The sequence below is a fragment of the Capricornis sumatraensis genome, chromosome 22, assembly GCF_032405125.1.
Source record: "Capricornis sumatraensis isolate serow.1 chromosome 22, serow.2, whole genome shotgun sequence".
Classification (NCBI taxonomy): Eukaryota; Metazoa; Chordata; class Mammalia; order Artiodactyla; family Bovidae; genus Capricornis; species Capricornis sumatraensis.
The window spans coordinates 30,891,137-30,917,268 of NC_091090.1; the positions used below are offsets into that span (position 1 = coordinate 30,891,137).

The window sequence follows — 26,132 nt, forward strand, 5'->3', positions numbered from 1 at the left end:
CTTCAGGGGCCCCCGCTCACCCAGTTCCCCCTTCTTTCACTTGCCCTCCGGCCACACTGTCCTTCCTCCTCACCACCTCCCCAGGGGTGGTCAGGGAAAGAAAGCCCCTCCCTCATCCCCCTCAATGTTCCTCCACTCCCCCCGCCCCATCACTAGGGTGTCCAGGACATTGTGTGATTCAGGAAACAGCTCAGACGTGAGGTTCGCAGCAGGCCGAGGAGGAGGAAGAAGGCGCCGTGGGAGCAGAGGAGGGGGTTGTTGCCTCAGGGAGGGGCTCTGAGGGTCCCGCTGGAGGGGGCAGGGGGGATCTGGCCGTGGGGCAGGGGCTCTGGAATGCAGCCCCCTTCACCGCTGCTGCCGCCGCTGCTGCTGCTGCTGTGTTGGCCAGTCGTCAGAACCAGAGGTGAGTCGGGGTGGGCAAGAGGCCAGGCGACCCACCTTCCTTAGGAGGTGGTCCGGTGGGTGGGGGACAGAGGGCCAAAGTCCTCACTTTGAGGCAACACTGGATGGAGAAGATTCTTGCCCCCAAATTGGGACAGTCGGCAGGGAGACCCGACTCTGCTCCTGCAGCTACACAGACCAAGGCTGTGGGCCTCGTGCCAGGGGTGGTGACCGCAGGGGGATGGGTGAGAGGGTGCCCACCCCTGGGCAGAACCAAGCAGGCCCTGGAACTAGGAGACAGCACACTCTTGCAATCACATTTAGGAAGAAGAGAGGAAACAGAGTGGACACCTGCTAGGGGAAGAGATGAGAGGGAACAGGAGATGGAGACATGGGAAAGTCAAAGGCTCACCAAGTCCCTTTCCCGGTCCAGCTGTCCCCACCCCCGGTGGCTCAATGCTGGGCCCTTCCGAGAGGAAATCCCTTTAGTGTTTCAGCCATTCACCTCCCAGGAGTCCCCTCAGCCCCCCTCCTGATCCCTGTTGTCTTGCTTCCGAGGGATGGGGCCTGAAGCTGGACTTGGGAGGCCAGAGAATAAACAGGAAAGGAAGGGTGGGGATTAGTAACTGAGAGACCTGGGATCTAGGGGGCTGGGGTGTGAGTGCCACGTGGGGACTAGAACAGGGGCGTAGGTAGAGGCGATGGTGGTGTGGAGCACCTTCGTGGGCTGCTGCAGGCAGGTCCCTCCAGAGCATCCAGAGGAGGGCAAGTGGAGCATGATGCTCCCTGCTCCCATCTCACCCTCATCTCCATCCCTAGGGCTGCAGTGTGGGAGTTCCCCAGAACCCTGTGCCAACGGAGGCACCTGCCTGAGCCTATCCCAAGGGCAAGGGACCTGCCAGTGAGTGCACCTCGTGGGAGTGGGAGACGGGGAAGGGGAACAAGGGAGGGGATGGGGAGAATGGGGGAGAAAGGAAGGAGGCGAAGCAGATGAAGAGAAACAAATGAAAGCAAAGGAGGGAGGTAGGCAGGAGCAGAGGGTCAGGATGTGAACTTTCCTCTCTCCACCCCTCCCAGGTGTGCCCCTGGCTTCCTGGGTGAGACATGCCAGTTTCCCGACCCCTGCCAGGATGCCCAGCCCTGCCAGAACGGAGGCAGCTGCCACGCCTTTCTTCCCACCCTTCCCGGCTCCCCTGGCATCCCTTCTCCCACGGCCCCCAGCTTCTTCTGCACCTGCCCCTCTGGCTTCACTGGCGATAGGTGCCAGGCCCAGACCAAGGACCCCTGTTCCTCCTTCTGTTCCAAAATGGGCCGCTGCCACCTCCAGGCCTCGGGCCGCCCACGATGCTCCTGCATGCCCGGATGGACAGGTGAGCGCTGATGGGAGAGGGAGGAAGGGACAGGAGGGGGCCGTGGCTGGGCTGCGGGGTAGGAGAGATGGAACTGGAGCCCAAGAGACTGTGAGCCCTTGGAAGACGGAGGCCGTGAGAATCAACCAGCCAATTCTTGGTGATCCGTTTACCTGAAACTGACATTTACCAGCAGAATTGTAATGACTGCTAAAACACTGAGCTATTTCCAAGCCAGCTGGTAAAGAACTACTGCCATAGCCCCCTTAGCACAGCACCCTGACCACTTTCCCACCCCCCTCAACCTCCCCTGACCCAGTAGCTAGAGGGTTAATGCCCAGCACATCAGGGGACCTCCAGGACTCTGCATTCTTTATTTATTTGTTTATTTTAATTGGAGAATAATGACTTTACAATATCATGGTTGTTTTTGCCATACATTAATATGAATCAGCCACAGGTATACATGTGGCCCCCCTATCCTGAACCCTCCCCCAATCTCCCTCCCCACCCCATCCCTCTGGGTTGTCCCAGAGTACGGGCTTTGGGTGCCCTGCTTCATGCATTGAACTTGCACTGGACTTCTATGTTATATATGGTAATGTACATGCCTCAGTGCTATTCTCTTAAATCATCCCATCCTCATCCTCTTCCGCTGACTCCAGAAGTCTATTCTTTATGTCTGTGTCTCCTTGGCTGCCCTGCACATAGGATCATTAGTACCATCTTTCTAAGACTCTGCATTCTGAGCACCCGAGTGGCTCCTTTTCTGAGTGGTGGGAGCCCACGCTATCATCAGGGAAGACTGCAGTGGTGGGAGGTGTGATGGGGATGGGAGGATCTGACCTGGAGAGAGGAATGGGTGTCCATCCCAGGAGGAGGGGTACAGTCCTGGGGCACAAGAGCAGGACATATGGTGGGCAGGTGTGCTACCCTGTCAGGGGTGCCAGGACATAGCTGCGAGGACCTGGAGAGAAAGGCTCCATGGCACCTAAGCAGGATGGAGAGGACTGGGCCAGGAAGCAAAGCCCACGTGACCAGGAAGTGCTTGGACGCGGGTACCTCCAGGAGGGGTGGACTAGAGGCAAGGCTTCTCAGACTTGAGCAGGCACAGCAGTCACCTTTAACTGATTGGTGGATGGATGGATGGATGGATGGATGGATGGACTGTGTGTGCTCAATCGCGTCCAACTTCTTTGCAACCCTGGAAGGCCTTAAAAATGCTAGTGCCCCCATCCCAGAAAGCCTGCTCCACTGGGTCTGGAGTAGACCCAGGGAATGGAGATTCTGAAACTAACTGGGAGATTCTGAGGAAACTGGGCCTGCAACTGGGTGTGAGAGACCAGCGTATATGACAACAAGAAGGATGGGCAGTGGCGACTTGCCAGACCTTGTGCTTCAGAGGAGGGGCTCTGGGCAGCCCCCTCCTCAGGCCCAACACCATTTCTGCCACTGACTAGACATGACCTTGCATACGATATTTAAGCAGTCTGGATCCTCAGTTGTCAGCCAGTGTCCACACTTCATAAGGCTGTTGTGGATAGGAAAGGGGGAGAGGCTCAGAAAGTGCTTACTTGGTTCAGTTTCAGCAGCCACTGCCACCATTCCCACCAGTGCGCATGGCTGTGGAATCTCTTTACCCACCCAAAGATCAGGGAATCAGGACGAGAGGCGAGATGACTGCCCGAGGGCACACGGCTGGCCGGGGCAAAGCCAGGGGCTAATCTTCAGAGGATCCGTGCTTTCTACTTCCCCACCACGTGCTCATTCAGGTCCAACTCTTTGCGATCCCATGGACTGTAGCCCACCAGGCTCCTCCGTCCATGGGATTTCCCAGGCAAGAATACTGGAGCGAGTTGCCATTTCCTTCTCCGGGGGATCTTCTCCACCCAGGTCACCACTATAGGGACAGACACCAAGTCCCAGATTTTCCCAAGCAGGGTTGAGTCGCAATACTCCCACCAATAGCCACGTGTTCAGTTTTCGGCTGGAAAAAAATGTGGTCACTCCAGAGAGAACCCTCCCCCAAAAATGATAAAACTGAGGATGATGGACCAGGACAGGGAGAGGATGGGAAGAAGGGAAGGAAATACGAAGATCAGACACAGAGATAACCCAGAGTGAGAGCGGGTCATTCTGGAGGAGCTGGAATGTGTGCACTGCTGGAAACGGCCCTCTCACCATCTGTCCTCTACGTCAGGTGAGCAGTGCCAGCTTCGAGACTTCTGCTCAGCCAACCCCTGTGTCAATGGAGGGGTGTGTCTGGCCACCTACCCCCAGATCCAGTGCCGCTGCCCACCCGGCTTCGAGGGCCATGCCTGCGAACATGACGTCAACGAGTGTTACCTGGACCCGGGACCCTGCCCCAAGGGCACCATCTGCCATAACACCCTGGGATCCTTCCAGTGTCTCTGCCCCGCTGGGCGGGAGGGTCCACGCTGTGGACTCCGGCCGGGACCCTGCACCCCCAGGGGCTGTCTCAATGGGGGCACCTGTCAACTGGTTCCAGGGAGAGACTCCACCTTCCACCTGTGCCTGTGTCCCCCAGGTGCGTCCTCACAGGGGTCTTCCTGAGGTCCCTCTCAGGGCAGGGAGGTGGTGTCCCATGGGTCCCTTCTCTCAGCTCATCACACGACCCTGTCAGGCTTCACAGGCCCAAGCTGTGAGGTGAATCCAGATGACTGTGTCGGGCACCAGTGTCAGAACGGGGGCACCTGCCAGGATGGGCTGGGCACCTACACCTGCCTCTGCCCAGAGGCCTGGACAGGTGAGTCGTTTAAGCCAAGCTGATGGCACCGGTGGCCCAGATGGTCAGCCCCGGCTCTCCAGTCCTCACAGGGCCCCCAGCTGCAGCGTCTGTCCCCTTCTCACGCCCCTACAGGCTGGGATTGCTCTGAAGATGTGGATGAATGTGAGGTTCAGGGTCCCCCTCGCTGCAGAAATGGGGGCACCTGCCAGAACTCAGCTGGCGACTTCCACTGTGTGTGTGTGAGTGGCTGGGGAGGCGCTGGCTGCGAGGAGAACCTGGACGACTGTGTGGCCGCCACCTGCGCCCCCGGGTCCACCTGCCTTGACCGCGTGGGCTCCTTCTCCTGCCTCTGCCCACCTGGGCGCACAGGTGTGACGCAGAGGCTCAGGGAGGCGGAAGGTGGAGATGCTAGGTGACAGAAGCCCCAGGAGAGTGCCTGGGAGCTTCGAGTAGCCTCTGAGCACCTCACCCACCCTGCCCTCCAGGCCTCCTGTGCCACATGGAGGACATGTGTCTGAGTCAACCATGCCATGAGGAAGCCCAGTGCAGCACCAACCCCCTGAGCGGCTCCACACTCTGCGTGTGTCAGCCGGGCTACACAGGGCCCACCTGCCACCAGGACTTGGACGAGTGTCAGATGGGTGAGGCACCCCCCTCATCAGACCCTCTCTAAGCCTCTATACTGAAGAGGGAAACAGGCAAACTGTTTTTCAAGTTAAAAATCATCTCAGGAATTCTCTGGTGGTCCAGTGGTTAGGATGCCGCTATTTCACTGCTGAAGGCCAGGATACAATCCCTGGTCAGGGAACTAAGATCCCACAGGCTGCACAGCGGCCAAATAAAGAAATGAACATCTCTTTTTTCCTGAATTTGTCCTTATTGGGCATCTCTTTCTTACCCAGTCTTCTCACCGATACTCAGCCCTCCAGACCACATTTAGTCATCTCTCCAGTGTTTTACAGATTTTTTTTTTTAATGTGGACCATTTTTTTAAATTCTTCATTGAATTTGTTACAATATTGCTTCTGCTTTATGTTTTGGTTTTTTGGCATCAGGCATGTGGAATCTTAGCTCTCTGACCGGGGAGTGAACCCACACCCCCTGCATTGGAGGTGAAGTCTTAAGCACTGGACCACCAGGGAAGTCCCACTCCATCTCCACTTTAAGGTCACAACCCCTTTCCCCACTCTGATGTCATTTGCCACAGACAGGCCCCCCACACTTTCCCTGCCACTCAGGCCTTCTTGCCCTTCCACCCTGAGCCCGGTGGACTCCCGGGTCTTCTCTCCTCCCAGCTCAGCAAGGCCCCAGTCTCTGTGAACACGGCGGCTCCTGCCTCAACACGCCTGGCTCCTTCGAGTGCCTCTGTCCGCCTGGCTACACGGGCTCCCGCTGCGAGGCCGATCACAACGAGTGCCTGTCGCAGCCCTGCCACCGGGGCGGCACCTGCCTGGACCTGCTCGCCACCTTCCAGTGCCTCTGCCCACCAGGTACCAGCTGAATGGGGCCGTGGGTGGAAGAGCCAGGGAACTAGTGTGCTGAAGCCACAGTACGTGACCTGTCCAGAGAATGGGCTGAAGCCACTAGATGTGACCCTTCCAGAGAATGGTTAGCCTGAGGCCAGTTGGGGCCAGACAGCAAAGAAGGCTTCTCCTCGTCTCCTCACCCCCCAGATGAAAACTTTAAGAAACCAGTGCCCCCCGCAGGACAAGAGCTTCCACAGATGGCAGTGAGCTCACACACTGCTCAACTCTGTGTTCACTTCACGGTCACTGTAGCAGGTACAGCCTGATCCACTGTATGCAGAGGCCCAGCAAGGGACAGAAAAGCAGCAGTTAATAAACTTTTCATGCTGCAGCCTCTGCTCAAGTCAACCCAGAATGTTCCACCTACTCAGGGAAACTCGCCCCTGTAGAGATCAAGAGTAACCTTTTAAATTCCAAAGGGTCTGTGTGCTTGAATCTGGCTCAGTGGGAAAGGAATACTGCAAAGCAGCATCTACCTATAAGTTAGAGTTAAGGGGAGAAACATCTCCCAGGGAGACAGTGATGGAGTCAATAGCAGGGAGCTGGATAAAACCAGACAAACAATAGCTTACTTCTGCCTGAGCATCTTGCGGGCATTATCTAATCTTTACAGTATCCCTCTGAGGTCAGCATTGATACTATGCCCATTTATAAATGAAGGAACTGAAGCACGCAGGGGTTAAGTGGCTTGTTCAAGGTTCCCCAGCTAGTAAGTGGTAGACTCAAACCCAGAGCTTTGATAGTTTCACCCACTACACCACACAGCCTTCCTAAGCTGAGACGTGTCCAAGGAAAAATGCTGAGAACACTATCCAGTCATCCAAGCAAGGGACAAGGTTGTAGATACCAAGGAGCTTCAGAGGCAGGCTCCCCAGACAAAAAGAGGGAGGCAGCTGAGGTCCAGAGGCTGATCTGTGTCAGTTCAGGGTGAGACAGTGGAGACTAGGAGGAGCCTAGAGAAGCAGGACAAGTGTGGGAATGACACAGGTTCCCAAATGCCCTTCAAATCCCCATCTTGATCCCTGGTCTCCCTGGAGTGGAGGCCTGCCCAGGTAGCATGGAAGGCATGGATCACCTCCAAGCAGACGCCCATTTGTCACACTGGTACCTAGAGAACCTCCAGGCTGCTCAGCCCTCCCGGGTGAGCCCTGCCTTCTGAACTGAGGAATGGCCTCAAAAGACACTTCCCTGGAGCCCTCCCACAGGTCCCAGCAGGTGCCCTGCTCCCTGAGCTTTCATACTTGAAGGCGACAGAGCCACTGTCCAGCAGAGCAGCAGGGCCTCACTTCATCTCTCCAAGCCACATGCAGCAGCCCCCTAGGAGGGGCTGTCTGGTGGAGCACCTGGCAGGTCAAGGACAGGGCTGGTTCTGGAACCTGGCCTTTGGGGCAGAAAGGGGGAGGCAGGCGAAGCAAAGCTGACCCCACCTGCGTGTCCTCAGGCTTAGAAGGGCGGCTCTGTGAGGTGGAGGTAAACGAGTGCGCCTCGGCCCCCTGCTTGAACCAGGCTGACTGCCACGACCTGCTCAATGGCTTCCGGTGCATCTGCCCGCCGGGTAAGTGCAGATTCTGCTCCACGGTTCAGGCCTGGCAGTCGCCGGGGGCCTCTCAAAGGTCTCTCAGGCCTGGCCAAGGAGTGCCCCATCTCTCCAACTCCCCTGCTCTCCAAACTGTCTTCTCTTCAGTTCAATTCAGTCACTCAGTAATGTCCGACTCTTTCCAACCCCGTGAACCGCAGCACGCCAGGGCTCCCTGTCCATCACCAACTCCCAGAGTCCACCCAAACCCATGTCCATTGAGTTGGTGATGCCATCCAACCATCTCATCCTCTGTCGTCCCCTTCTCCTCCTGCCCTCAATCTTTCCCAGCATCAGGATCTTTCCAATGAGTCAGCTCTTCACATCAGGTGGCCAAAGTATTGGAGTTTCAGCTTCAAAATCAGTCCTACCAATGAATACCCAGGACTAATCTCCTTTAGGATGGACTGGTTGGATCTCCTTGCAGTCCAAGGGCCTCTCAAGTCTTCTCCAACACCACAGTTCAAAAGCATCAATTCTTCGGTGCTCAGCTTTCTTTATAGTCCAACTCTCACATCCATACATGACTACTGGAAAAACCATAGCCTTGACTAGACGGACATTTGTTGACAAAGTAATGTCTCTGCTTTTTAATATTCTGTCTAGGTTGGTCATAACTTTCCTCTTACACCCTGCAAACCTTCCCCCGCTCACTCACCCACCCTCATCTCTGTCCTGCCAAGTCACCCAAATAACCCTCCCCTCCAGCCCTCCTTCAGAGCCCTCCATACCCTCCCCCTGCCTGCTTGTGGTCCCCGTTGGTCTTGGAGCTGATAGTCATGGATGTAGGGAAAGTCACCCCAGACCTTCATTCTCTAGTTTCACAGGACATCCCTCTGTTCCCAGCAATGATAATAACTGATGTTTATTGAATATTTACTCCAAGCCAGGCACTTGGTTATATAGTTTCAGGCATTATCTCATTTAATCCTTTCAGCAGTACCATGATGTAGGTTATATAATCATTCTCCTTCTACAGGGGAAGAAAAGTGAAAGTGAAAGTCGCTCAGTCAGTCTGACCCTTTGTGGCCCCATGGACTATATAGCCCATGGAATTCTCCAGGCCAGAATACTGGAGTGGGTAGCCTTTCCCTTCTCCAGGTGATCTTCCCAACCCAGGAATCGAACCCAGGTCTCCCACATTGCAGGCGGATTCTTTACCAGCTGAGCCACAAGGGCAGCCCACAGAGGAAGAAAGGGGAGCCTAGAGAGGTTGGGTAGCTTGCCCAAAGTCACGTGGCTGCCAGTGGCTGAGTTTCACTTTTATGCATCACTCTCCTGTCATCTCCACCTGCCCCAGATGTCTTCTCTGGAAGTTCCTCAGGTTCAATTTTCCTAGCAAGGGGAAAGGCCAGGACTTGTATTTATTCTTTTGATAAAATATATTTCCAGCATTAGTACACACATCCAGTTATGCCTTACTTATATGAAGGCTAAAGTTATCAAGTTATGCTCCATTATGTCCTGAAATTCAAATCACTATTAGAGAAGCCCCCACATTGGGGCCTTTGTCATATAATGACACATTTATACAAAACCTCAAAACCCAAACCCTTTGAAACAAGATTCTCTCCTTGCAATTTGTAACCATGTGATTTCTATATTTGTAAAGAGAAAGCTAGGTTTCCCCAGTGGCTCAGTGGTAAAGAATTCACCTGCAATGTGGAGACATAGGTTCCCATCCCTGGATTTGGAAGATCCCCTGGATGAGGGAATGGCTATCCACTCCAATAATCTTGCCCAAAACTCCTATGGACAGAGCAGCCTGGCAGGCTACAATCCATGGGGTCACAAAAAAGTCAGACTGGACTAAGCAACTAAATAACAAAGAAAAAGCCAAATACAAGTGTTAACTCTTAACTTCTTCTTCTTGCCTTTAAATCTTAAACATTTGTAACAAAGTCCTTCATAAGTCTAGAGAAAGTAAAAAAAGTCATCTCTCCCCACTTACTCCCCACCCCACCAGGTTTCACTGGCCCCCGGTGTGAGGAGGACATCAACGAATGCCAAAGCTCCCCCTGTGCCAACGGCGGGGAGTGCCAGGACCAGCCTGGATCCTTCCATTGCAAGTGTCCCCCAGGTAAACTGGGGCTCAAAAACACTGGAGGCGACAGTGGGGATAGGGGCAGACTTCCATGAAGGGCCCTGATTCCCCTGTTGTACCGTAGGCTTTGAAGGCCCACGCTGTCAGGAGGAGGTGGACGAGTGTCTGAGTGGCCCATGCCCCACCGGAGCCAGCTGCCTGGACCTCCCGGGAGCTTTCCTTTGCGTTTGCCCTTCTGGCTTCACAGGTCAGCAGGGGAGAGGTTGGAAAGAACTGGAGCACAACTGGGGTGGAGTCACTGATGAGTGTCTGAGGACTGGGATGTGAGAACAGAATGAGAAAAGGATCCCTGAAAGTTGTGCAGTGCAAAATCTGCACAACCATACAGGCGCTGAGGGTGTTACTGTAGGACTCACATCTGGCTCAACATGAGTGATATGACTGGAGACCAGGAGCAGAGGAGGAGATTCAAAGGCAAGCCATTCATTTGCTTATTTAGCAAACATTTGTTAACTGCCTACTATGCCGACACAGACACAAAGTTGAGTTGCTATCCTTGAGTGACTTTAAATATACTGCAGAAAGACCAGACGGTCTCTTGTTAGCTCTGAGGAATGCATAGGATCCTATAGGAACACAAAGAATTGGCCAACCCAGACTGGAGATGAGAAAGAATGGCTGAACAGAGTCGTAAAGGCTGAGTAGGAGTTTGTCAAGACAGAATGCCAGGCAGTGTGTTTTAGCCACAGATAACAGCACCTGCAAAGGCACTGGAGAGGGGGAGGGGAGAAAACGCACCCCACTTAAGGAAATGTAGGACATCCGGAACTTGGGATACCGGGGCAAAGGTGAGAAACGTAGCACTTCTAGGAAGGTCACGTCATGCAGGACCCCATGCGTCACTCTGAAGAAGCTGGTATCCCGAGGCATCAGGGAGCCACTGGAGGATAGGGTAACGGGGAGTGAGCACGTCACGCATAAGAAGTGCCTCCAAACGCATCAAGGACAAAGACGGACTTTGTTTTCTGACTCACTTCCCCACCGTAGGCCATCTCTGTGAAATTCCCCTGTGTGCCCCCAACCTGTGCCAGCCCAAACAAAAATGTAAGGGTCAGCAGGACAATGCCCACTGCCTCTGCCCCGATGGAAACCCAGGCTGTGTCCCCCCAGCGGACAACTGCACCTGCCACCACGGGCACTGCCAGAGGTAACATCTTCCAGGCCCTCCCCATTCATAGTCTCCTCTGGGTCCTCCTCAACTAGCGCAGGAGAAGACAGCCAGTGAGGTGCTGGTCTGTAGGAAATGACCAATGGGAGTAGGAAGGAGAGGACAAAGTTCTGAGATCACAACCAATGGGAGGGCTTGACTGGTGAGTGTTATCCAATGAGGGGAGAGTTCATAAATAAAAAGAGAAACAAGACTTGGGAGGGTCAAAGCAGAAAGAAATGTATTAAATTCCAGGACCAATTCATCTCATCATTCATTCAGTAAATATTTATTGAGTGTCTATTACTTGTGGATACATTTCCAGGCGCTGGGAAAACAGCACAAAACAAAAGAGACCAAGTTTTCATATCTAACCACACGGAGCTTTTGTTTTAAGATGGAAAAACAGACAATAAACAAGTTATAGAAGGAATAAATGGATAGATGGATAGATCTAGTTGGAGAAAATTAGTGGGATTTGTCAGGCAAGAGTGGGGGCAATGCTGAGAGCAAAGCCCCTGAGAAAGGGGCCAGAGTCTCAGGACCAGAAAGAGAGCAGTCACAGGGGTCTGACCAATGGGGACGAGAGAATAGAACCTCCACCCTTTCTTTCTATGACCAGATCTTCATGTGTGTGTGATGGGGGTTGGACAGGACCAGAGTGTGACACAGATCTGGGGGGCTGTGTCTCCACCCCCTGTGCCCACGGAGGGACCTGCCACCCCCAGCCCTTTGGGTACAACTGCACCTGCCCCACAGGTTACACAGGTGAGGCGCTCCCTAAACCATGTATACCCTGGGCTGACCACCATCTAAATCAAGGGCAAGGCCAGTGGAGACATGTGTCCAAAGGGCTCTGGGTCTCAGTCACCACCAAGAAGAACTGGGACTTCCTGGTGGTCTAGTGGTTAAGACTCTGCGCTTCCACTGCAGGGGACATGGGTTTGATCCCTGGTCCCGGAACTAAGATTCCACATGCATGCTGCAGGTGCAGCCAAAAAAATTAAAAGAATTGGGCATGGGCTACAGTGCAGGAGGTGGTGAGAATAGAAAAAGGTTGGGTGGGAGAACAGTGCGGATGGAGATGAGGAAGGGAAGGAAAAGGGAGAGAGAAAAGGAAGATTCACTTTCTCAGACCCCACCCATTTCCCTTAGGGCCCACTTGCAGTGAGGAGGTAACAGCCTGTCACTCGGGCCCCTGTCTCAATGGTGGTTCCTGCAGCCCCAGCCCCGGGGGTTACTCTTGCGCCTGCCCTCTGAGCCATACTGGGCTCCGCTGCCAGACCAGCATTGACCACTGTGCCTCTGGTGAGTTCCCACCACGTCCTAGGGCTGGGCCACAGAAGGATGCAGAAGGGGGTCAGGGTATGTTGGTAAAAAATTAACTTGACACATGGAGCCGTTGTTTGGGTGGGGAAGTTGGCAGGGTAGGGGGGCGGTGCCCTGTGTGTGACTCAGGTCACAGGCCAGGTTACAGGCAAGGAACCCAACCCCTCACAGCCTCCTCTCTCCAGCACCGTGCCTCAATGGGGGCACCTGTGTGAACAGGCCGGGCACCTCCTCCTGCCTCTGTGCCCCAGGCTTCCAGGGCCCACGCTGCGAGGGGAGGACCCATCCCAGCTGCGCAGACAGGTGAGCAGGGCACACAGACCCCTGGAGGAAGGGAGGGCGCCCCTGCCAGCCTTCCGCTCTGTCTCCTCTGGGGCTCCGTGCTGCCTCTCGCCCCACGCCCCGCAGCCTTCCACTCTGCCTTCCCTCTGGCTTTCCCACCTCCCCAGCGGTTGCCTCCTCACACACCACACACTCCCACCCCTTGCTTCCCTGACCTTCCTTCCTCCTGCTGTGCCCTCTCTCTCTCTCTCATCCAGCCCCTGTAGGAACAAGGCAACCTGCCAAGACAGCCCTCAGGGTCCCCGCTGCCTCTGTCCCCCTGGCTACACAGGAGGCAGCTGTCAGGTGAGGGGCTGGGAGCCAGGTGTGCAGAGGAAGGAGGAGGCGGGAGAGCTCCAGTCAGAGGGCCTTGGGCATTGACGGGGGCAGCAGGGAAGCTCAGGAGAGGTGAAAGGAGGTTTGGGAGTCTAGGAGTTGAGCACGAGATCTGTATGGTTCGCTGAAAGGATTTTTGATCCCAGCAACTCTTCTGGGATGCACGTATCCAAGGAAACCAGGGAGGGTGACCTGGTCCCAGACCATTCAGGAGACAGTTTTCAGGGGAAGGGATTTTGAGGAGCTGGCAGAGGACCATCTCTGGGCCTGGGAACCTGATGCTCCTTCCCGCCTCACGCTCCCTCCTAACCTTCAGACGCTGATGGACTTATGCGCCCAGAAGCCCTGCCCACAAAATTCCCACTGCCTCCAGACTGGGCCCTCCTTTCAGTGCCTGTGCCTCCAGGGATGGACTGGGCCTCTCTGCAACCTGCCGCTGTCCTCCTGCCAGAGGGCTGCTCTGAGCCAAGGTACCAACCCAAGACCGGCTAGGGAGCAGAGGAAGAGCAAAAAGGTCTCCTCCTCAAACCCATCCCTAAGGACATCCACACACAACAGTTGGCCAACTGACCAACTAAAAGTCGAAGCAACACACACCAACCAGTTATTGAAGCTGCAACTCAACACCCAGGACAGCCTAACACAACTCAACTCCTAGAACCACATTCAACACAATTCAAGCAACACTACGCAGCCCAGCCAATCAGACTCCAGTTTAACACAAGTACCAGGGACATAACCCAGTGATCCAGGGTGGAACAACTCAACACTGTCATTACCATCATAACTCAGAGTGAACCACACTTAACCGACCACACGCAACACACTTCACCATGACTCCCTCACTTGGATGTTATGACAACTCCCTGGTAAAAGAATACCTTCCTTGCTCAAATAAGTTTTTTTTTTAAAATTATTTATCTTTGGTTGTGCTGGGTCTTCATCGCTGCTCACAGTCTTTCTCTAGTTGCAGAGAGCAGGGGCTACTCTCTAATTGTGTTGCATGGGGCTTCCCATTGAGGTGGCTTCTCTTGTGAAGCATGGACTCCAGGCGCATGGGCCTCTGTAGTTGTTGTACGTGGGCTCAGCAGTTATGGCCCGAGGGCCTAGCTCTTCCTAGGCATGTGGGATCTTCCCAGACCAGGGATGGAACCCGTGTCCCCTGCATTGGCCGGAGGATTCTTATCCGTTTTACCACCAGGGAAGTCCTCAAATTAGTTTTGCTATGAGAAGAACTCAGGGAAGAGACCATTGTGGAGATGGTTGTTGGGAATCACAGTGAGGGAACATCAGAGAATGGCAAAACCCAGGGGATGGACTGTTAAGCCAAGTGCCTCCACCTGAAGTTTCTCTTGAGTTCTTCCTTGTTTGAGACTTGTTTAAGGCCAAGAATATAGTTGCTTATAATGCTCTGATAAATCAAAAAAGAGGTATTTCTCTTCATTCTGACAAAATATGCAAGAGAAGGAACTTAATTTTTTTTATTGAAGTATAGTTGATTTACAATGTTGTATTAGTTTCAGGTGTACAGCAAAGTGAATCTAAAAAAGAAACAGTCTTTTTTAGATTATTTTCTCATATACACCATTATGGGGTACTGAGTATAGTTCTCTGTGCTACATAGTAGGTCTTTACTAGTTATCTATTTTATATATAGAAGTGTATATATGTCAATCCCAATCTCCCAATTTATCCCTCTCTCCCTCCTTAACCCTGGTAATCATAAATCTATCTTCTACATCTGTAAATCTGTTTCTGTTTGGGAGATAAGTTCATTTGTATCTTTTCTTTTTTTTTAGATTTCACATACAAGCAACATCATATGGTATTGGTCTTTCTCTGACTTACTCACTTAATACAACAATCTCTAGGTCCATCCATGTTCCGAACTTGTTTAATCTCTTCAGCTTCAGGAGCCTACTGATTCCTCAGGCTCCAGGTGGCCTCCGCCCACCCCAGGGGTGTTAGCGGTCCCTCCATGGACCTCTCTGCTCAGTGTCTGGGGCCCCTGCACATCCTCCCAACCCACTTAGCTTTATTGTCTCTCTTCCCAGGCACAGAAGTCTCTTCCCTGTGCCAGAACGGAGGCGTCTGCATTGACAGCGGCCCCTCCCATTTCTGCCACTGTCCCCCTGGATTCCAAGGCAGTACATGCCAGGACCAGGTGAACCCCTGTGAGTCCAGGCCCTGCCAGCATGGGGCTACCTGCGTGGCCCAACCCAATGGTTATCTCTGCCAGGTGAGAAGGTCTAGAGGAGACGGGGGGAGACATAGTTGGGCTGGATATGGAAAACAGCAGTCATGGGGCAGAAAGGGCAGGGAGAAGGCATTTTCATCTACCCCATACGTCCAACCAACCACCAAGTCAAGCTGTCTTCCCTCCTAAGCATTTCTCAGCTCTGTCCTCGCCCCTTCACCCTCATCCCACTGCCTTAGTCCAGGCCTTCGACGCATTCCACCTGGACACCTGCATCAGCCTCCTAACAATATCGTCGCTGTCTCCACACTTGTTCTCCTAAAGTTTCACTCTCTATTCCACCACTAGGGTGCTCTGTTGAAAACATTAAGCTGGCCTGTCATTCTCCTACTTGAAACCTTGCAGTGCAGACTTCCCTCGCGGTGGCTCAGCTAATAAAGAATCTGCCCGCAGTGCAAGAGGCGAGGGTTTGATGCCTGGGTTGGGAAGAGCCCCTGGAGATGGGAATGGCAACCCACTGCGGTATTCTTGCCTGGAGAATTCCATGGACAGAGGAGACGAGCAGGCTACAGTCCATTGGGTCACAAAGAGTCAGACATGACTGAGCAACTAACACGTTCACTTTCACTTTCACCAGTGATTAAGACATGCTTCCAATGCAGGGAGCACAGGTTCAATCCCTGGTTGAGGAACTAAGATGCCACATGTCTCGCAGCATGGCCAAAAAACACAAAAACCCTCAGTGACTGCCCACCTCTTCCACAATGAAGTCCCAAACCGGCGTGACCCAGCCCTGCCTCCCTTTCAGGTCTCATCTCTCTTCACTCCCTGCTCAACTCTGCTCCAGCAACACAAAACTGGAGCTGGCTTCCCCACACCCCAGACTGGCTCTTTGGTGGCTTTCCTCACCCCTCTTCCACTGGCTGGTGCCCAGGAGGCAGCTGCCTCAGGGAAATGTCCCTAACTTCTCTCCAGACTGGGTTAGGGCCTCTCCTTGGTGGTTCAGGTCACTGAGCAGGACAGGAAGGCACAGCTGGGTTTCAATTCCAAGCAACCTGATCCGTGTACTCACAACCATGACTTTGAATAGAAGGCACAATCCCATAACTACCCTCTTTCTTTAAATTTTCAATGTATTTTTAAACTTTTTATTACAGGCATTTTTAAACATACACAAAAACAGTGTACTGATAAGTAGTGAACCCCCGTGCACCCATTACTCAGCTCTACTTCCTCTTTCATGAAACTCCTTCCTCCAGAAGTTTTCAAAACTCCCACCTCCCTCATCTGCTTCTTCCAACCCTCTGGGCATTCCTCAGACTCTCTCTGAATTGTTTTTTCTCCACCTTTCTGAAACCTTCCTGGTACTCCATTCTTGCATACTCTCCTTCCTCCTGCAAGAACTCAGCACATGGTACAGACCTCACAATGACCCTTTTCTCACCAGCAGGATATGAAACAATCAGAAAATGGTTCAGGTCATGAGTTACTGAGTCATAGACTTGTGCTGAATCCCAGCTCTGCCACCTACCAGCTGTGTGACTTGTGCAAGGCACTTGTCTTTCAAGGAATCAGTTTCCTTTTCCACAAAGTGAGAGTCAAATGAGATGACCCATAGAGAGGGTGGTCAGGAGAGTTCTAGAGGTTATGTGTATAAATCACACAATCAGTGATAGCTGTCTCTTCTCTGGTTGACTGAGAATTTCATGGAAGCAGGGAAGCAGTTCTAATTTTCTTTGTATTCCTAGAGCCTGAAAAGATGCCTGGGCACAAAGTAGGCAATTCAATAAATGCCTGAAAGCAAAAGTGTTAGTCATTTGGCCATGTCTGACTCTTTGCAATCTCATGGTCTGTCCATGGAATTCTCCAGGCCAGAATACAGGAGTGGGTTGCCAATTCCCTTCTCCAGGCTATCATCCCGACCCCGTCTCCTGCATTGCAGGCAGATTCTTTACCATCTGAGCCACCAGGGAAGTCTAATAAAAGCTTATAAACTAATAAAGCATGAGAGAACCCAGTGGGTGTGTGGTTGGAAGAGGAAGGTTTTATCAAAAATGGAATTATATCTAGTGGTAATGAATTATAGAGATTGGGACTTGGAAGGGGACAAGGTCCATATTACCAAACAATAGTGTCTCGTGTGGAACTGAGGTGAAAGGGTTAGGCTACATGTGACTGTGATGGAGGGTGAGCTGAGTGATGCTTTGAGTTGGAAGGTGGGATGGTAGGCAGACCATCTTGCACTGGGTCCCTAGAGTGCCAGGAGGGGCTCACTTACTGGTTCCCTGTCTGACCTTTGCCTACCAGTGTGCACCCGGCTACAGTGGACAGAACTGCTCAAAGGAACCAGACGCGTGTCAATCCCAGCCCTGTCACAACCAGGGGACCTGCACCTCCAAACCCGGAGGCTTCCACTGTGCCTGCCCACCGGGCTTTGTGGGGCTGCGCTGTGAGGGGGACGTGGATGAGTGTCTGGACCGGCCCTGTCACCCCACAGGCACTGCAGCCTGCCATTCTCTGGCCAACGCCTTCTACTGCCAGTGCCTGCCTGGACACACAGGTGAGGCCTGAGATAGGGGCGTGCGCATCTCTAGCCATAGCTGAACTGACCATGGAAGGCCAGAAAAGCCCCACCCACAAGGCAGCCTGGTCATCTGGCCCATTCCCTGCCTCAGACCCCAGCCTAGAGAACATGCACCACCATCCCTGCACCTGGGCAGCGAGTGCTGGGCTGACTCCCAGGAATGAGCTGGGAAGGAGGCTGCGACTGAAGCAGTGTCATATTCAATCCCACCCCACCGCAGGCCAGTGGTGTGAAGTGGAGCTAGACCCCTGCCAGAGCCAGCCCTGTGCCCACGGGGGGTCATGTGAGGCCACAGCAGGGACACCCCCAGGATTCACCTGCCACTGCCCCCAGGTGAGTGACCACAGGCTGCTTCCTCTGTTGCCCCCAACGCTAACACAAAAGAAACCCTGAGCTGGGAACCAGGGCGGGGAGAGGGGTCACCCAAGAAGGAATTATCAGAGAAAGCCATCTCAGGTCCAGAGGGGGACCTGGCCCTCAGAAGCAGTGATGGGGAAAAGCAGAATCAGGTGGAAGTTTGAATGGAACTTTCAGAAGTCATGGACATTGCCTGTGGGAAGGTCTGCAAGGCTGGCTGGGTAACCGTGAATAAGTTCTTTTAACTCAGTGTGTGTATTTGTTTATAGACCTCAGATGCATGAAAATGGGTTTGTCTTTTTATACTTATTTATTTACTTATTTTTGGCTGCCCTGGGTCTTCATTGCTGCGCCAGGGCTTTCTCTAGTTGCAAGGAGCAGGGGCTACTCTCTAGTTGTGATGCAGGGGCTTCTCAATGTGGTGGCTTCTCTGGTTGCCGAGCACAGGCTCTAGGCTCTAGGCATAGGCTTCGGTAGCTGCAGCTTACAGGCTTCAGGGAGCAGTCTTGGTAGCTGTGGCACACAGGCTTAATTTCCCCATGGCATGTGGGATCATCCCAGGCCAGGGATCGAACCTGTGTCCCCTGCATTGGCAGAAAGATCCTTAACCACTGGACCCCAGGGAAAGTGAAAGTGAAAGTCACTCAGTTGTGTCCGACTCTTTGCAACCCCATGGACTATACATATACAGTCCATGGAATTCTCCAGGCCAGAATACTGGAGTGGGTAGCCTTTTCCCTTTTCCAGGGAATCTTCCCAACCCAGGGATCAAACCCAGGTCTCCCGCATTGCGGGCGGATTCTTTACCAGCTGAGGCACAAGGGAAGCCTACGAATACTGGAGTGGGTAGCCTATCCCTTCTCCAGCGGATCTTCCTGACTCAAGAATCGAACCAGGGTCTGCAGCATTGCAGGTGGATTCTTTACTGAGCTATGAGAGCCCTAGGTTAATCTTAAACCCTGGTTCATGGTACAGTAAAATACAAATTAACATGAGTTTATGCATAGCCTTCCTTTATTTAAAAGATAACACCAGTGAACTTAACTCAAAAATTACATTTTCCCCTTTACTATTGTTACAAATTACTTTTTTCCCTTTATAACTGTTTTTGCCTTTATTGTTGTTACAAATTACATTTTTCCACAGGGTTTTGAAGGCCCCACCTGCAGCCACAGAGCCCCCTCCTGCGGTCTCCATCACTGCCACCATGGTGGCCTCTGTCTGCCCTCCCCCAAGCCTGGACTCCCACCCCGCTGCGCCTGCCTCAATGGTTATGGGGGTCCTGATTGCCTGACCCCACCAGCTCCTTCAGGCTGCGGCCCTCCTTCTCCATGCCTACACAATGGTAGCTGCTCAGAGACACCCGGGCTAGGGGGCCCAGGCTTTCGCTGTTCCTGCCCTGCCAGCTCTCCAGGGCCCCGGTGTCAGAGGCCCGGAGTCAAGGGATGCGAGGGCAGAAGTGGAGATGGGGCCTGCGATGCTGGCTGCAGTGGCCCAGGCGGAAACTGGGATGGCGGGGACTGCTCCCTGGGGGTCCCAGACCCCTGGAAGGGCTGCCCCTCCCATTCCCGGTGCTGGCTTCTCTTCCGGGACGGGCAGTGCCACCCACAGTGTGACTCTGAAGAGTGTTTGTTTGATGGCTACGACTGTGAGACTCCTCCAGCCTGCACGTGAGCCTGAAACTGATTTGGGATGATGGGCGGGGGATGGTGGGGGAGGCAGGATGAAGACAGAAGGAAAGACAAAGAGTCTGAGTTACAGTGTGATCATAGCCTCACGCTCTGGGGAGCTTCCACTCTAATAACCATTGCTAAACAAGGATAGAAGACACTAGACTCCAACACTAGGGAATGAGGCAGCATGAATATTTCACATGGGGACCAAGAAAGAGGGCACTGCCTGTCTGGGCTACCCTCTGAGTGTCATGGGAACCCTGGCCTCAAGCCAGGCAACTCTTGTTGCCATGGAGAATCTCCCCTAGCAACCAGCATCCCTGAGGGAAAAGGGCTCCCTTTCAGGGAGCCAGAAGTTGGGGAGGGTAGAGAGGGGACAGTGTTAGTAAACAAAGGTCAGTAGATATTAGGGTGTCTGGACTAGCTACAGTCCAGGGAATAAACCCACTACTCCAAAACTGCCCCCACTAAGCAGAGAGAGCCCTAGAGTCTGTAGAGTATCAGGAATCCTTTCTGGGACGAGGGAATCAGGTTTCTTTAGAATCCTGAGCCCCCATTTCCTCACCCCACAGTCCAGCCTATGACCAGTACTGCCGCGATCACTTCCACAATGGACACTGCGAGAAGGGCTGCAACACGGCAGAATGTGGCTGGGATGGGGGTGACTGCAGGCCGGAAGATGGGAATTCAGAGTGGGGGCCCTCCCTGGCCTTGCTGGTGGTGCTGAGCCCCTCAACCCTGGACCAGCAGCTGCTCGCCCTGGCCCGGGTGCTGTCCCTGACTCTGAGGGTAGGGCTCTGGGTGAGGAAGGACAGTGAAGGCAGGGACATGGTATACCCCTATCCTGGAGCCCAAGCAGAAGAGGAGCTAAGAGGAACCCCAGACCCCTTGCAGCAGGAGAGAGCAGCCCCCCAGACAGAGCCTACAGGCAAGGAGACAGACTCCCTGAGCACTGGGTAAGAACCGCGGGGTGGGGGGGAGGAAAGACATCAGTTCTTTAACTGGCAGAGGGGAGCCAGGGACCAACCCAGGGGTCTCTTCCCCACAGGTTTGTGGTGGTGATGGGTGTGGACTTGTCCCGCTGTGGCCCCGAGCACCCTGCATCCCACTGCCCCTGGGACCCTGGGCTCCTACTCCGCTTCCTTGCTGCGATGGCCGCAGTGGGGGCCCTGGAACCCCTACTGCCAGGACCCCTGCTGGCTGCCCACCCTCGTGCAGGCACTGGTAGGTGATTCTGTCAATTCCCTGATTTTGCTCCCAGGCCAGCTTTCACGCCAGCAACCTCAACGAAATCAAATGAAACAGAGGCACTGAGACCCCAAATGTTGTTTGTGGAGACTTACCCTTGTTAACCTTCTTCTCTAAGTATATCTCCTCACAACCCATTTGCTCTGCAATCTCCGTCTCCCTGAGTCTTTTATCCTAACCTCTATCACACACCGCCCACAAACCTTGAGTTCTGGCCTTTTCTAATAAGCCAAGAGTTATCCAATCATCTGCAAATCAAACCGTTCATAGCATTATGAAAGAATAACAACTCATATGCTACTTACTATGCGCCAGGCCTTGCTCTAAGCATTTTACAGTATTATTTAATCCTTCCAACAAACTCTATGAGGCAAGTACTATTATTATTCCTATTTTACAGTTGAGGAAACTGAGGCAAAAAGAGGTATCTGCACTTGCTCAAAGGTCTCACCAGAGTACCCAGCCTCACCAAGCATGACCTCTTTTTGTGTCTCTTCCACCAGAGCCCTCTGCCAACCAGCTTCCCTGGCCTGTACTGTGCTCCCCCGTGGTCGGGGTCCTTCTCCTGGCCCTTGGGGCTCTTCTCGTCCTCCAGCTCATCCGACGCAAGCGCCGAGAGCATGGGGCCCTCTGGCTGCCCCCTGGGTTCACTCGCAGGCCCCGGACTCAGCCAGTTTCCCGTCGACGTCGACCCCCCCTGGGCGAGGACAGCATCGGCCTCAAGTGAGAGTGAGAAAGAACTGGGGCTCAGGGAGGGGACTCTTTCCCATGGAGATATTGGTGATCAGAAGCAATAACAGAAGCTATTGCAGAAGCTGAAGACACAGGAAGGGACAGGAAGGGGAGAGAAGTGGGAAAGCTGCTGGGAATCTCTGGGGTCCTGAAGGTCCTCTCCCCACCCACCCCCTTCCAGGGCGCTGAAAGCAGAGGCAGAAATGGATGAGGATGGTGTTGTGATGTGCTCAGTCCCCAAGGAAGGAGAGGAGGTGGGCCAGGTGAAAGCAGTGGGGCAAGAATGGACCTAAAGTGATGGAGGGGTTGAAGGGACAAGTCACCTTGCCTTCACTGACCCTTGTTCTGATCCCCAAGGCTGAAGAAATGGCCTCACCCCCCAAGTGCCAGCTCTGGTCTCTGAGCAGTGACTGCCAAGAGCTCCCCCAGGCAGCCATGCTGACTCCTCCCCAGGATTCTGAGATGGATGTCCCGGACGTGGACACCCAGGGACCTGGTACGTGAGTCAACCTAGACCAAGAAAATGAAAACTCCCTTTGACCCCTTTTAGAATCACAAAGTCCTCTGATATCTGAACTGGATTAACCAATACTAGAGTAAGTGTTTCAGAACAGTCAAAGTGTGGTCCCCGGACAGAAGCAGCAGCAGCACCAGGGAAATTGTTAGAAATATTAATTTTCAGGTTCCACTCCAGAGCTTCTGACTCAATTCAAAATACTGGGGAATCTGTGTTTTAACAAGCCCTGTAGGTGAGTCTGAACCAGGACTCAAGTTTGAGAATCACTGCTCTAAAATGTTAAAGTATTAAGACCTGACACTTCCTTTTACAGAGGAGGGAACTGAAGCCCAGAGCAAAACAGAAAGTCACTGACACAAGCCACACAAAAATAAAGATCCCAAGCTGGGCTTCTTGACACCTCAGGCTGTGATTCTCCCTGAGCCTCCATGTTCTCCCACTTTCCCAGCTGTCCCCCATTTCTCATGTCTCATCCACAGATGGGGTGACACCCCTGATGTCAGCAGTCTGCTGTGGGGGCGTGGAGTCCAGGACCTACCAGGAGACATGGCTGGGAAGTCCTGAGCCCTGGGAACCTCTGCTGGAGGGAGGGGCCTGTCCCCAGGTTCACACTGTGGGTACGGGGGAGACACCCCTGCACCTGGCTGCTCGATTCTCCCGGCCAACCGCTGCCCGCCGCCTCCTCGAGGCTGGAGCCAACCCCAACCAGCCAGACCGGGCTGGGCGCACCCCTCTTCACACGGCTGTGGCTGCTGATGCTAGGGAGGTTTGCCAGGTCAGTGCACACTGGGGTTGCTAAAGGACACTGGGCAAGCTTGCAAGTAAGGCTGGGCAAAAGCCTTCTCCAGGGTTTGGCAAAGAGGAAGGTGATGATTGGGGACTGATAGAGAAACAAGAACAGAAGAACAGAACTGAATATGGATTGGGAGGTGGGTTAGCAGTAAGAGGGGCCTTAGTTAGCAGTTCAGATATACCAGCAATCACTGGTCCTCTCTGGCCCCTCCAGCTCTTACTCCGCAGCAGACAGACTGCAGTGGATGCACGGACAGAGGATGGGACCACAGCCCTGATGCTGGCCGCCAGGCTGGCTGTCGAAGACCTGGTTGAAGAACTGATTGCAGCCCAAGCAGATGTGGGGGCCAGAGACAAATGGGGTATGGATCTGGAGAAGCTGATGTTGTGCTATAGAGAAACTGAGCAAATGGGGTGTGAGGTAAGATCTAAAAAATGGGGGGGACAGCAGAGGAACCAACCGGAAGCTGGGGCATTCACACACACACGCACACGCGCACACACACACACGCTGCCCTTGCCCACCGGCAACTAGGATGGAGGAAGAGTGTCTGCGAAAATGGAGAAGGGTCTCGTGGGAGGGACGCGGCCTGCCGGTCCCATAGACCCCAGAACAATGCTCTATTGTCCCTCCCGCGCGCCGGTGACGTCACCCGGGGCAACGCTTCCTGCAGGACGACGGTCACCTGGGCAACGCTTCCGCCTCGGAGGGACCCGGCGGGCGGAACAACCCTTCCCCCAAGACCAGAACCCGTGGGAAACAGGAACCCAGGCGTCTGGCCCCCAGCCTCGCGGTAACTACCTCTCACGTGGTCCCCTAGGAAAAACAGCGCTGCACTGGGCCGCCGCCGTGAACAACGCCCGGGCCGCCCGCTCCCTTCTCCAGGCAGGAGCCGATAAAGACGCACAGGATGGCAGGGTTAGATGGGGCCCCTAACAAACTGGGAGCGGGAGAGGTGAACTGCGAAAAACCCTGAAGGGGCGGGGCAGCGGTCAAGAAGGAGGGCCAGTCCTGCGGGCGTGGCCTTCCCTGACCTCGCCCTTGGCTGGTTCTTCCCGCGCAGGAGCAGACGCCGCTGTTCCTGGCGGCCCGAGAAGGGGCGATGGAGGTAGCTCAGCTGCTGCTGGGGCTGGGAGCCGCCCGAGGGCTACGGGACCAGGCCGGGCTGACACCCGGAGACGTCGCCCGCCAGCGCAACCACTGGGATCTGCTGACGCTGCTGGAAGGGGCGGGGCCACCGGAGGCGCGTCACAAACCCACGCCGGGCCGCGGGGTCGGCACCTTCCAGCGCGCGCGGACCGCGTCCGGAAGCGTGCCCCCGCGTGGGGGCGGGGCTGTGCCGCGCTGCCGGACGCTGTCAGCCGGAGCCCGTCCGCAAGCCCGGACTTTGTCCGTAGACTTGGCCGCGCACGGGGGCGGGGCCTACTCGCACTGCCGGAGCCTATCGCAAGAAACAGGAGAAGGCCCGCCCCTCCGCGGCCGTAGGTTCTCAGCAGGCATGCGCGGGCCTCGGCCCAACCCTGCAATAGTGCGAGGAAGATCCGGGGTCTCGGCCGGGAGCGGGGGCGTGGCCGCAGCTGTTGACTGGCCCTGCGACTGGGTGGCCCTAGGAGCCTGCGGCCCTGCCTCCAACACGCCAATCCCGCCTCCTTGCCTAACACCGTCCCCTGAGCGGGGATCCCCTCAAGTTGCCTGGGGTCCCCCAGCCCCCCAAGTAATACCCTTAAATGCAGGAGGCGAGGGTCAAAAATAAAAGGCTACATTTCAGGGAGGGATTCTAAAAGTGGGTACTCATTAAATGACAAGCAGTCTCGAAGGCTTCTAGATTTTAAGATCCTTGTGCCTCGAAAGTGAGGGATCAAGAGGGTAGTGTCCCTCCCAAAATGATGTACATCACATCGTCTTCCACGTGGGGAAACTGCAGCCCCGGAAGGAGGGTTCAGGGTCCTGGGATGAAGCACCCTGATGAGATGGCCAGCCCCTCTCAGAAAAGGATGAGGGGTTACAGGCAGTACCCTTGAACCAAGAACTGCAAACTGACAGAATGTGAGATGTTCTTTTCTGTATATTGTTCCCAAAGGGAGCCTCTATCGCCTGAAATCCCCAATACCCGCAAACCGCTAACATATTTATTGAGCGCCTACTGTGTGCCAGGCACTGTGTAGGCGCTGAAGACAGGGCCAAGGGTTACTCCAACTGATGATTCCTTGCATTCTCCCCACCACACCCTACCCCCAAACAAACTACTGCAGGGATGAAGTGCCACCTTTCTAGCCACCACTATCTCTAAGAACCCCAAATCTGTCGCCCCATAATAAAGATGATTTGAAGTGTTACAGTCTTTTGGGGTTGGGGAATGGAAAAAATATGAAATTGACTGCATCATGTTTTCAGAATTTTGTGCCCTAGGTTCAACATGTGGATGGAAGCTTTCAGCATAGTTTTAAGAGCAAGAATAAGACTTGGGGTCCTATGTTAGTTTAAGGAATCATCTAAAGTCTCTAGTAATCCAGTGAGAAACCACACACATGCATACTCTTCATCCCTCTTGGAAGGGCATTTTGTTATAGCCACTTAGATCTGATTCCTGAGGCCTCAAGTAGAGGGAGATGGAGAGAGCATCAAACTTTAACTACCATTCAGCAATAGGGTTATGCCTCTTTCATGGCGATGGACCTGAAACACACAGGCATGAAGCATTTTGAAAACTAATAATAATTACTATTTATTGAGCGTTCGCTACAGGACATGCTTTATCACATTTGATCCTCATATCAACAGTATAAATGGGCGGGGCGGGGGGAACTCCTTTTTACTCTTCGAGAATCTGAGGCACAAAGATTGTATGTGCCTAAGATTGCAAGGCATTAAGTAGCAGAACCTGATCTCTTTCTTCATCATATTTCATGCTCTAAGTCACTCAGCTAGTGTGACAGTTTGCCATTAAGAGGTCCCAAATGTCTCTGTCCTGTTTCCCACTTTGGTGCCAGCCAGTCTGATCAGCATTGATCAAAGCCCAAGTCAGGTTGTGGTCCTCTCCCTTTTCCATTTCATGATGAGAGGAAAGCTTTCCCTTCGTGTCTTATATTTGGTGCATATTTTGTACCCTGAATAGACTGTAAGCACCTTTAGGGCAATGGTAACTACTCAACCCACATTTAAACACAGTGCTAGGGATATATGTATGTTTGAGGGCCTGGCATCCTTGGATCT

At 53.7% G+C, this 26,132-nt stretch overlaps 1 protein-coding gene across 2 annotated transcripts; it reads left to right on the forward strand.

Moving 5' to 3' along the window:
• Positions 1-323: 323 nt before the first annotated feature.
• On the forward strand, positions 324-25,224 carry NOTCH4 (notch receptor 4). Of its 2 annotated transcripts, none has more exons than XM_068961015.1 (30): positions 324-403; positions 1,201-1,282; positions 1,459-1,751; positions 3,931-4,278; positions 4,375-4,497; positions 4,612-4,848; positions 4,965-5,120; positions 5,775-5,969; positions 7,447-7,560; positions 9,548-9,661; positions 9,750-9,872; positions 10,673-10,832; positions 11,455-11,600; positions 11,988-12,140; positions 12,347-12,464; positions 12,701-12,788; positions 13,135-13,288; positions 14,873-15,057; positions 17,323-17,575; positions 17,820-17,932; positions 19,103-19,626; positions 20,202-20,585; positions 20,678-20,853; positions 21,381-21,600; positions 21,791-21,872; positions 21,967-22,105; positions 22,606-22,901; positions 23,133-23,280; positions 23,740-23,837; positions 23,983-25,224. In XM_068961015.1, the coding sequence occupies exons 1-30, from the start codon at positions 334-336 to the stop codon at positions 24,670-24,672; spliced, it is 5,982 nt and encodes a 1,993-aa protein (XP_068817116.1). In that variant the 5' UTR covers positions 324-333; the 3' UTR covers positions 24,673-25,224. The 2 variants fall into 2 exon arrangements, with proteins under 2 accessions (XP_068817116.1, XP_068817117.1); XM_068961016.1 differs by having other exon boundaries at positions 21,791-21,863.
• Positions 25,225-26,132: the final 908 nt, after the last annotated feature.